Below are 11,437 nucleotides of genomic sequence, written 5' to 3'. Positions count from 1 at the left end.
CATGAAAAACCAATATACCTAACACGTTTTGCAACTGCAATTCTGTTTTGTTTGCATTGTTTCCGACATTGGAATAAAAACTTGACCCATTCCGATACTAATAACTGCAGACAGTGAAAGCAATTTTTTTTAAATAAGAAACCGCACTTGGTGCAGCGAACCCAGTATAATAGAATGGTGGCAAAATAGGTAACTGGTGCGAGCAAAACCTTGAATGGCTTCTAGTATCGGTTTCACTTCAAACATCTGGTCTAAAAAGCTACAAATTTTGCCCACAACCAACTAAAAATCAAACAAGAATAAGTTGCAAAGCAAATTACAGTTGCATTACGCTCGTTTTTTTGTCATTTGAAACATTGTACAACTCGTTCAATGTATTCTAGTGAGGAAAAAAGCCCAGTTTCTCAGGCACCTACTGTACCCACTGCCACTGCTACTGCAAGAACCATCTACAATAGCAGCCAGTATAACAATATAAATCAAAATGACAACCGTTATGACCCATTTTATCCGTTATATGATGAAGACGCAGAGCTTTACAAGGACGTTGGTAAGTCTTGAATTAAAGTGTAGCAATAATTTATTGCATCACTAATTTTGTTCCAATCATTCGAGTCAGATTGTTTTTGATTGAGAATTTTATTAGTGTTTTTTTGTATACACTGAAACGTAGAGAAAGGATTATTGTTATTTTTGTGTCTTGACTGACTGTAGTTAGACAAGTATTAAACTCTTGAGTTTTCGGTCTTGAGCAGTTAAAAAAAAACTTGTCTGTATTTACTAACTACATCAGTGTGCTCATTAAATCGTTGAGTGGAAAAACAAGATAACTCCAAAATAATGTTCTTAATGCTTAACCGATTTTAATACAGATTTCATAAATTCTTATACATAACAGATTATCCTTTATAACTCTTTTGTACAATCTATTTATGGTAACATGTACATCTTTGCCACAAAACATATTATTTTATCATTTTTCTCAATAGTATGTAGTTTTTCCACTGACCGTTTCAATTGTTTTTAGACAGGAAGGGAAGGATGTCTCCAAACAAAACAAACAGAATCCTGCCATGTAATTTACTGGTTATCAATACAAACTTACATTGTCATCAATTAGAGTCTTAAGTAAAATGAACAGAAAAAAAAACGGACAAAATAACTGCCTACAAAGTTCTACCGAATATATATCATATAGATTCGGTGTAAGTGACATGGCAGGATTTACTATTTGTTTTTGTTTAGGAATCTCCTTCCTATCTAAAAACAATAATTAAAACCCTGATAAATTTACTAAATATTAGCGAAAGCTTGGTAGCTTAGAAATTTTTGAAGAAGAACTGTCTAAGACCGAAACGAGTTTTGTACTTACTTATAGAGAGCGATAGCTAAGATATTTGCTTACAGTTTCAGATTACACTCCGCAAAATAATAACTACAACACTAACTCCCCAAGTACTAGAGCTAGCACTACAAGTTACCGTGGAGCTGTAAGGGACGAAACCCCAAAACGAGGAAATGTAGTTTACAATAATGTGAACCAAGACATTTACCAGCAATCTTCAACAGTTCCCGAGTACAACGACCAATCCTATCAAGTAATAAAGATAAACATTGAAAACTCATCAAATAGCTATAATCATTTATTATTTTTTAGGAAGAAGATACAGCCTATCGTCAATCTAGCAGAACACCTTCTAGGTAAGTATTTGTACCAATAATATACTAACAGTGCGTTGAGTTGAGCTTTAGCCATAGGGGAGACAGGAATGAAATAAATGATATAGAGGAGGTCCCTACAACTAAAAGAACTACAACTCCTGCAAATCGAAAACTTACAACAATTTCTCCCAGAATTACCACAACGACGCAAGCACGTACCTTATCCCCCCAAAAGAATACTGCCACCCCTTCAAGGTACTACAAAATTACAAGCTGGCTTACGTAAATTGGTTCACTTGCCAATCAGCGATGATGTGCTTGGTTGCTATCATTTTTTGTAGTATCTTTTATCTATTCCGTTTTCATTCAGTAGTATTTCATTTCATTCAGCTTGAGTTAAGAAATCATGCAGCTGTGGTTAGGAAGTTGTTTTACATTCATTACTTCATGAAAAATGGAATCATGTCAGCATATTATGGTAGAGTAACATGGAAGTGCAAATCACTCTAGTTGATAATCATTTATTAATTAAGACTGATGGGGAATCTAAAAGCATTTTGTCATTTATTCTAGCAAAACGCCTGTCACAGCGATTGAAAACGAAACACAAGTTGCACTGTCAAATAATACAAACCCGGGACACGTTGTAGATGTTCCTGAGTCCTTAAACGATCCTGTCGAATCGACGACTGACTTCGATCCCGACTTGCATGAACACACAACCAAACTTACTCCATTAAAGCATTTAACTACTGTTAAACCTGCTTTTCACTACATCACCAAGGCACCCAAGTCAACTCACCAGGTCTCCTCTAGCACTGTTAGCAATGAGAAAGTCGATGTAGACGCGCAGCCATCAGTAAAGCTCAAAATCATCGTCCCAACAACATACGCACCGAAATACTTGCGTAAAACTATACTTTCAAACAGTCCTGTGGTCTCCTCTTCGTTGTTCAGTTTTAGACCAAAAAATCAAAGTCGCTATAAAACCTTAAAAGCGGTGCGCAAACTCATAAATCCAGTAAAACTTAACCACGAACTCACAAATGCGAAAGGAACTACTTACGAAGCTGCTGAAGACATTGTTGCCAATCTTGAAGAACAACCACTGGACTCAAAAGACGCATACCAAGTGGCAAACTACACTAGCACTACATCAACGACACCTTTACCGCCTACAGCTACTACTCCAGAATCCAGAACAACTACAACAACAAAACATATTCTTGACGCCGACGCAGAACATCTCAAAAATCGACTTTACGCCCTTTTATCCAAGGAAAAATTAAAAGCAACTTCAGATACAGACAACCAAAAAAAGACAAGTGAAAAGCGTTTCAATCTGACAGTAGAAATTCCCACGGCACAAGATATTCTCTCTAACGAAGACACACAAAAACCAGAGCCGGACCAACCGCCCTCCTACAAACCATCACCCCCTTCTTTTCCCCCAAAAGACTTGAAAACAACAGAATCCCCTATCACGACTTCCTACCCCGCTAGAGTATCCCGGGTCAATGCTGCCATTAAATCCCTCATTGCTATTGGTGGAACTAAAGGACCATCGAAATGTAGCAACAAAGGTCCGAAATGCAAGGTCGAAGCTAAACAACAGAGGTACTTGTCATTCGTCCTCATTCTGCAAATTAATTTGCATGGAACAGCACCGATTTTCCTGATATTCGCACCTCTTAACCAAATATCGTAAATGCTTTCAGTAAGGACTAGCCAAGACAATATTTTAACTAGAGAAAATTTAGTGAGACTGGAAGTTGACTCTGGACCTTACCCATCCTGACATAAAATAACACATACCCAATTAACACTTATTATTATACAAAAATCACTTAGATTTAGTGCAGTTACACAAAACCAATGCATTGAAATAATATGGTATTTTAGAGTTTGTTATTAGAAAAAGATCTATGCCTTTTAGTTACTTAAAAGTTAGTTTGATGGTTCTTTTCTAATTGCAAACATACAATCTATGGTTTATTTGCTATAAATGTACTTGTTGATGAACTGAAAATTGTTGCCCATTCACAAGGTGTTTGATGTATTGTTAGGTGAGCAGGTAAATTATGGTATTCTAATCAAACACTTTGTGCATATGTTCTGCAAAATTTATATAACTAGTCAGCTCAAGGTCTGAGTTTATTAGGTTATCTTATTATTGCTATTCGGCAATATACTTAAGATCAGAAAACATCTTTTTTGGTCAGAACAGTTCTACCGACATAAAAACGGATTCCAAAAAAAACACAATGGTGGTGCACTGTTTTACAAGCGTACAGATCACACGTTTATAGCAAATTAACCGTACACATTTATAGTGTCACTCAATTGTTGTATACGACATTCAAAAATCTCATATTGCATTAACTTCAATTAATACATGATTTAATTCACTGAAATACAACCATAGAGCAACGCTGTATATTTCTAGCATAGCCCGTAACATGCTTAGCAAATTGAAAGGCAAAGCGAAATGGGATAGTTTTGGTAGTTTACAATTCGGCATGGTATTGAGTATTTCTGGCTGGAATCACACTGCATACCTGTACAGCATCATATTAAAATAATTTACTTAATTTTAGAACACCTTCAAGAGGACGTGGTACATCCCATTACACAAACTCTGCTTCTATTGCTAGTAACGAAGTTACCGTTAACGCAAACAGGGGTACACCAGCTCCGTAAGTTCAACACTATTAAGATCATGTTTGCAAGAGTTTTCGGGATATTATACACATTTATTCAAGATAACCGAATAGTAACAATTTGCAAATATGATCCATTTGAAATATACAACGCGATTAAACAGAGACTTATTATAAATGACACAATACATCACACACTGGATGTTCTTTATTTTTAATTAACTTAACATATAGGAATGGTAAAGTTGCATGAAATGGAATTGTATAGCAACTCAACAGCCTTTAAGATATATCGATGCTCTGTTTAATTGACCACTTCATTTGAGCAGGGATTCTAATAAGTCATAACTTGTAGCCGATCACGACCAACACTAAAACCTTCAACCTCAATCGTTTCAAAAGCTGCTGAATTTGTCGACATCTACAAATTTCCCCCAAGAAGACCTGATGCTTTATACCCTCAACCTCAACCTGACAAAACAGCAGCTAAATGCAGAAAAGACGTGTGTTTGCTACCAGATTGCTACTGTGGAGGAAAAGAAATTCCCGGTAAGAATACTAAGTTTAAGGTAACTTCAATTCCACAGCAAATAGGTAGTTACAGCTAAAACAGACAAGGAAATCTCAAGGTATTTTTTTAAATAGGAGGAATTCCTGTGGAGGAAACACCTCAAGTAGTGTTAATAACATTTGATGACGCCGTCAATGACTTAAATAAACGATATTATTCTGAACTATTTGAAAATGGACGCACTAATCCTAACGGCTGTCCAATATCAGCGACATTTTATGTTTCACATGAATGGACAGATTACAGTCAGGTGCAGAATCTATACGCAGATGGCCACGAATTAGCTTCACACACAGTCTCGTAAGTGGCCCGAACCTTGGCCATCATGGGACATGGGACAACCACTATATGTTTCTCTTTTGTTTCTCTATATTTATATGTTGCGAATACTTATTTATTTATATCGCTACATGTTCATTCTCTTTATGCCACTCATGTTTCCTTTCTTTTCTTCGCTTACTAACCCACAGGGGACATACCTGTCGAACAGGTACCGCAATTAGTAATCCTCACTTTTGACGACTCTGTTAACGACCTCAACAAAGTTTTATACCAAGACTTATTCGAAAGAGGCAGAACCAATCCTAATGGGTGTCCAATTGCTGCCACCTTTTATGTGTCCCATGAGTGGACCGACTACAGCCAAGTACAAAATCTTTACGCTGATGGTCATGAATTAGCATCCCATACCGTATCGTAAGTCAATAAAAAAATCAATTTATTTTTATACAACATATCGTCAGTTTGCACCCCAAATAATTAACGCACACCTATACTTGCATGCGTTAACACTAATAATTTCTATCAAACTTTTATAATGTTCCTAATCAACTAACAACACTTAACTTGGATTGATAAATCAGTTTTTCAAGAATATTTTTTTCACATTTAGGCACAGCTTCGGTGAACAATTCTCACAAAAGAAATGGACTAAAGAAGTAGCCGGACAAAGAGAGATTCTTGCAGCTTATGGAGGAGTTAAATTGGAAGATGTTAGAGGCATGAGAGCTCCATTTTTGTCGGTAAGTTTCTGTTTCCTAGAAAACAACTGTTTTGCTGCTAGTAATAGTTTAACAATTGACTTTGACGCAATCATGTAATATACATAACCACTAATTTTCAAATTTTTAATCAGGTGGGAGGAAACAAAATGTTCAAAATGTTGTACGACTCCAACTTTACCTACGATTCTTCGATGCCAATCTATGAGAACAAACCTCCAAGCTGGCCTTACACTTTGGACTACAAATTGTTCCATGACTGTATGATTCCTCCCTGCCCTACTCGATCATACCCTGGAGTATGGGAAGTTCCTATGGTGATGTGGCAAGACTTAAACGGAGGAAGATGTTCTATGGGAGACGCTTGCAGTAACCCTCCTGACGCTGATGGAGTGTTTAAGATGCTTATTAAAAACTTTGAAAGACATTACACCACTAACAGGTTAGCTTTTTATAATTGCGCTATGACGGTTTTATTTATTTTGCTACTTTGTAGGGCACCTTTCGGCTTGTTCTACCATGCTGCTTGGTTTACACAACCTCACCACAAGGAAGGTTTCATTAACTTCATAGACACAATCTTAACTATGAAAGACGTTTGGCTAGTCACTAACTGGCAAGCTATTCAGTGGGTTAGGGATCCCACCCCCCTTTCTAGGGTGAACAATTTCCAGCCGTTCCAATGTGATTATTCAGTAAGTGAAGTTTTAGTCTTATCTAAGCTAGAATTAATTTGAATGTGTTTAGGACCGTCCAAAACGATGCAACAACCCTAAGGTCTGCAACCTCTGGCATAAATCTGGAGTTAGATACATGAGAACCTGTCAACCTTGTCCCGACATTTACCCCTGGACCGGCAACACTGGAATTCGCAGTAGTAAAATTGACAACGACATCGAAGATTAGAAGGAATTGAAATTAAAATTGGTGTTTTTTTGATTATAGGATATTATTAGGCCATTAGACATTACGTTCTATTTCGTCATTAATTGGGGTCTGCACCCCTAAGGGCGTGTATATGATAAAATATCAGTCGATGTTCTTTAGGTGTCCAAAACTTAGCCAAGCTAATTCATACCTGAATAACATCATCGGATCGTGGCCTTTTAGTAAATATGTAAATATATATTGGCTAGACTATTATAAATTATGATAAATAAATCTGCCAAGAATCGTTAGCTTTATCAATTGTTTAAGAAGCTATAATTGACAATATTTTGCCTAAACGTCATTCTAGGCTGGCATATATTAAAAATTAGATTACTTTTATATTATACCTAATTTATTATAAATCAATTTCTTTGTTGCGTGTACAGAAAAATGTGTGACGAATCCAGTGAGTGATAAATAATTAAAACGCGTCAAAATTACATCTGTTTATTTATTGTTACCCGTTCCTATTGTGCTCCAATGTTTGAAACCGGATAACACCTGCAGAAGTATAACTTATTAATTTCTATACATACTAAATCCCAACCTTCACAGACTAGTTACTTTACTCATAGGTGCAAGAAATTGTATTTATTTGTTGTAGGTCTTGCAATAATGTTACTCATTTTAGTGACTGTAGCCTCTCTAACAATTACTATCAGTTGTACTGAATTTACTTTAGATTCAAACTTATCCAAAAGAGCATTGCAAAAATCCCACGAAAAACCCAGAATACAAAAACTTTCTAACCGTTTCTTAGAACCCAACGTTTACTCCGAAGACCCAGATTCATCACTAATTCACTTATTAAGTAAAATCGCGAATGATTACCTATACGACTGTACTACAGCTATTTTATACGACAACTATACCAACAACCAAGACAGCGTGTTCTTACGGAAGTTTTTCCAGCAGTACCCCCTAATCCACGTGCATGAAGCTATTCCAGAAAACTACTACATTCCAATTGGAGAATCTTTCCAGTTAGATAATAAGTGCGTACATTTTATTATTTTCATAAAAGATGTAATGCGATGCCAGGATATCATAAGTAAAAGAAGTGAAAAAGTGGTCGTTGTGGCTAAATCGTCACAATGGAGAGTGCAGGAATATTTGACCAGTGAATTTTCTAGAGAGATTGCTGATTTGCTTATAATAGTAAAGTCCGAAAAGTATATGTCACAAAAGGTAAGAGTTTCTAATAATGTTAGCTAACTAGTTTTTCAGAGCATTCTGTGTATATTCCATATAGTTGGTTATAACTACTACTAGAAAATAAACATTTGTAAAATTATTTCAGCAAGAAGCTCCGTATATTCTGTATACGCATAAACTATTCGTAGACGCCCTAGGTTCTAGTCAGCCCTTAATAGTAGGATCATGGTCTGAGGGCAACTTTTCCAGAAATGTCACACTGTTCGATTCCAAACTCAAACACGGCTTTTCAGGACATAGATTCATAGTAGCCACGGCGCATCAACCCCCATATGTTATTAGAACGTAATTAAATCTCAACCATTTTTTGGTATAACATACTATTACTTTTCATTAACAGGAGACGGAATGAACTTGATGAATTTGAATACTCTGGAATAGAAGTGAGACTAGTGGATTTGCTTTCTAGAATGTTTAACTTCAGCACAGATTTTAAGGATGCGAGTGATATGAAAACTGTGGGGTATGTTAGAGCACTCAAAGTAGTAAAATATAACACTAAAAATACGTTAATTATTTTCAGGTCTGGTGATGCTGTTATTAAATCACTGAACGCAGGAAATGTGAACTTGGGAATAGGGGGAATTTACATTTCACACTCGAGATTGAATGCCGGAACATTTTTTTGGCATAGTGAAGACTGTGCCTCTTTTATTTCACTGGCATCAACAGCTTTACCAAGGTAAGCCACTCAATATGGTGTTCACCTGCTACTCACCAACACGCCAAGAAAAAGTACACAATAAAATGTTACAGGTATCGAGCGATTATGGGTCCATTTCACTGGACAGTTTGGTTAGCTTTAATCGCAGTTTACCTTGGATCAATACCAGTTTTTACTTATTCAGACAAATTAACCCTAAGACACTTAATGAAAGACCCACTGGAATGCGAAAATATGTTCTGGTATGTTTTTGGAACGTTTACAAACTCCTTTACATTCAGCAGTAAAAATTCATGGACTAGAGCTGAAAAAGGTGTCACCAAATTTTTAGTTGGTAATAACTTATTACCTAAAATGTTCAAACTGTTGACTGAATATCAAACATATTTTAGGAGTCTACTGGTTATTTACCATTATTATAACAGCGTGTTACACAGGGTCTATAATAGCTTTTGTGACTCTTCCTGTGTATCCTGCAGTAATTGACACAACAGACCAATTGCTCAGCAGCAGATTTCAGATAGGAATGTTAAACAAAAACGGTTGGCCTGATTGGTTTCAAAATATATCTGATAAAACCAGTGAAAAACTTCTTCGGAAAGTTGACTATGTTCCAGATGTAGAGAGTGGATTAGTTAACGTTACCAAAGCGTTTTTTTGGCCTTATGCTCTTTTAGGATCTCGAGAGGAACTTAGTTACATAGTAAAAACTAATTTTTCGATGGAGTATATTGCATAGCATTAATTTTGTATGTTTGTACTACAGGAAACATTTCAGGAACAAAAAGTCGCTTCTTCATATAAGCCAACAATGTTTTGTACCTTTCAAAGTTGGCATCATTCTACCTTCTCACTCAGTTTACAGTGAGGTTATAGCTGAAGGTATTCAGAACATACTACAATCAGGTTTCCACATTAAAATTCAAAACGATATTGAATGGGAGACCATGAGGTCCGCTACGGGAAAATTACTTGCAGTAAGATCCATTTTTTATTTATACTTTACTTTTGTAAAGAAAATATATCATAGGCTAATTCTCGTGGGGGTGGACTAAAAATGCTACCCCCTGAAGACAGAGCATTAACCCTAGATGACACTCAAGGGATGTTCTTACTTCTTGCCATCGGTTTTGTAGCTGGTGGAGGTATTCTGCTGTCCGAAATATTTGGAGGATGTTTCAACTTATGCAAGAAATCTAAAGCGTCAAGAGCGACTTCAACAACTAGCTCTATACCAAGCAACCCAAGATTTCATGAGAGACAAACAAATAGAGAACGGCATCACAGTATTCATTTAGGCAGTTCTGACCGAAGGCAAAGCTTTCACTCGATGCAATCTAAAGAGTTTACTTTCTCAAAATTTATGTCTAAAAGTTTTCAACGTGATGAGTTAGAAGAAGCACAAAACCTTGACAAGAGCGAGGAAGATGGATCTAATGCGTCTCAAGTTGATTATAGTGACACTATAAATGAACTGTTTGATAACGCTTTAAGTATGCATAATGATACGGTTTCTGAGTTGGAAATTCATAGCAGCACTAGTTTTAAAGATTATAAATAAGTAATGAGCCAACGTAACCGTTAGTTTTGTCATACATTTGGTGAACCAAAATTCAGAAATAAATATTTTGTTGAGTTGAACAGAGTAGCGGGTTTCGGACAATAAAAAAATATTACTTCTCTTTTCGAGAAACGGCCAACGTTTCGACTTTTATTAAGTCATCTTGAGGGCTAAAAACCAAAATACATCTCATGAGCAACGCCAGAGGGACAACGACTATTCATAAAGGCCTATTATGTATGTATAATAAATTGGTATGTATGTACATACATAATAGTAAGCCTTTATTAATAGTGGTTGTCCCTTCTGCGTTGTTTTTATATACATGTATGTACACTCTTCTGTATTTCAGTCACTTTGTTTTGATTTTAACAATATTTTTTTTTACAACGTTGTTTTAAATAGATAATAATTTTGGTTTTTAGCCGTGAAGATGACTTAATAAAAGTCGAGCTGTATTTTTTCATTGTCCGAAACCCGTTACAATGTTCAACTTACTATTATCACGGACGCTAAGCTTTTTGATGTAATAATTAGTTTGTTATTTTCTAAATGTCATTAGTTTTTACAGTGAGTGCTACAAAAAATAAATTTTACAATTTCAATAAATAGGATCTTTAATTGCCTTGTTCCCTTTTAGATAATTTTTAATTAAGTTGAAATTTGTTGTTAGAGTACATAAACTGTTTTTGGCTGCAATAATTGTATAGACTTTTACCAATTAATCCTTATTCCCAAACTTTATGGGCCCTTAAAAATCCATAAACAGGATATTTGTAAAGGACCAGTGGTTTCTTTTTGTGGTTCCCCGTTCCCCGTACCTTAATATTTAGCTTGTTTAATTCCCAAATCATCCAATCACCAATCACTCATTCTAAAATGGTTTTTTCCGTTTGTTTCAATGTTCCAATGTCTCAAGTGAATTTTAATAAGAAACAAGGTAAGAAACAAAGAAACAAGAATAATTTTCAATAGTCAACAATAAATAATAAAATACACATTATTACAAACATTTCAATAAATTTAGTAATCACGACACTTCAGACTTCTCGGCTTGTAGATTAGAAACTTGACTTAATTTTTTTTGATGCTGTAAGACAACCGCTAACTGGCTGATAGATATAGCTACCCTTATAGTCTGCACATCCCTAACTAGTAGTCTGTTTTTGCCTG

At 35.7% G+C, this 11,437-nt stretch overlaps 2 protein-coding genes across 3 annotated transcripts in view; both read left to right on the top strand.

Annotated features, from left to right (window-relative positions):
* Window positions 1-7,264, top strand: part of LOC145738767 (uncharacterized) — a 28,672-nt gene extending 21,408 nt beyond the window's left edge. Inside the window, exons 8-19 of the mRNA XM_081993807.1 lie at window positions 384-550; window positions 1,408-1,598; window positions 1,658-1,701; window positions 1,753-1,917; window positions 2,236-3,279; window positions 4,260-4,358; window positions 4,678-4,871; window positions 5,364-5,589; window positions 5,786-5,915; window positions 6,029-6,336; window positions 6,391-6,589; window positions 6,642-7,264. Of these exons, the coding sequence (XP_081849933.1) occupies window positions 384-550; window positions 1,408-1,598; window positions 1,658-1,701; window positions 1,753-1,917; window positions 2,236-3,279; window positions 4,260-4,358; window positions 4,678-4,871; window positions 5,364-5,589; window positions 5,786-5,915; window positions 6,029-6,336; window positions 6,391-6,589; window positions 6,642-6,800 (2,926 nt within the window). The 3' untranslated portion in view covers window positions 6,801-7,264. The remainder of the gene's footprint in view (window positions 1-383; window positions 551-1,407; window positions 1,599-1,657; window positions 1,702-1,752; window positions 1,918-2,235; window positions 3,280-4,259; window positions 4,359-4,677; window positions 4,872-5,363; window positions 5,590-5,785; window positions 5,916-6,028; window positions 6,337-6,390; window positions 6,590-6,641) is intronic.
* A 128-nt stretch (window positions 7,265-7,392) lies between these two features.
* Window positions 7,393-10,952, top strand: LOC145738830 (ionotropic receptor 21a-like). Of its 2 annotated transcripts, XM_081993913.1 has the most exons (8): window positions 7,393-8,012; window positions 8,125-8,324; window positions 8,380-8,502; window positions 8,563-8,721; window positions 8,796-9,037; window positions 9,096-9,429; window positions 9,482-9,680; window positions 9,734-10,952. In XM_081993913.1, the coding sequence occupies exons 1-8, from the start codon at window positions 7,440-7,442 to the stop codon at window positions 10,262-10,264; spliced, it is 2,361 nt and encodes a 786-aa protein (XP_081850039.1). In that variant the 5' UTR covers window positions 7,393-7,439; the 3' UTR covers window positions 10,265-10,952. The 2 variants fall into 2 exon arrangements, with proteins under 2 accessions (XP_081850039.1, XP_081850038.1); XM_081993912.1 differs by having other exon boundaries at window positions 8,380-8,721.
* The last annotated feature ends 485 nt before the right edge of the window (window positions 10,953-11,437 follow it).

Source organism: Ips typographus, linkage group LG16, assembly GCF_016097725.1.
Source record: "Ips typographus isolate SLU linkage group LG16, UJ_Ityp_2.0, whole genome shotgun sequence".
Classification (NCBI taxonomy): Eukaryota; Metazoa; Arthropoda; class Insecta; order Coleoptera; family Curculionidae; genus Ips; species Ips typographus.
The sequence above is the reverse complement of the archived record's forward strand: the minus strand, read 5'-3'. Positions and strand labels throughout refer to the sequence as shown.

Excerpts from the sequence above, each read along its gene's own strand:
- LOC145738830 (XM_081993912.1), top strand. The coding sequence starts at position 7,440 with ATGTTACTCATTTTAGTGACTGTAGCCTCTCTAACAATTACTATCAGT. Across the intron at positions 8,325-8,379 it reads CCCCCATATGTTATTAGAAC|GAGACGGAATGAACTTGATG; the intron begins GTAATTAAATCT and ends TTTCATTAACAG. Across the intron at positions 8,722-8,795 it reads GCATCAACAGCTTTACCAAG|GTATCGAGCGATTATGGGTC; the intron begins GTAAGCCACTCA and ends AAAATGTTACAG.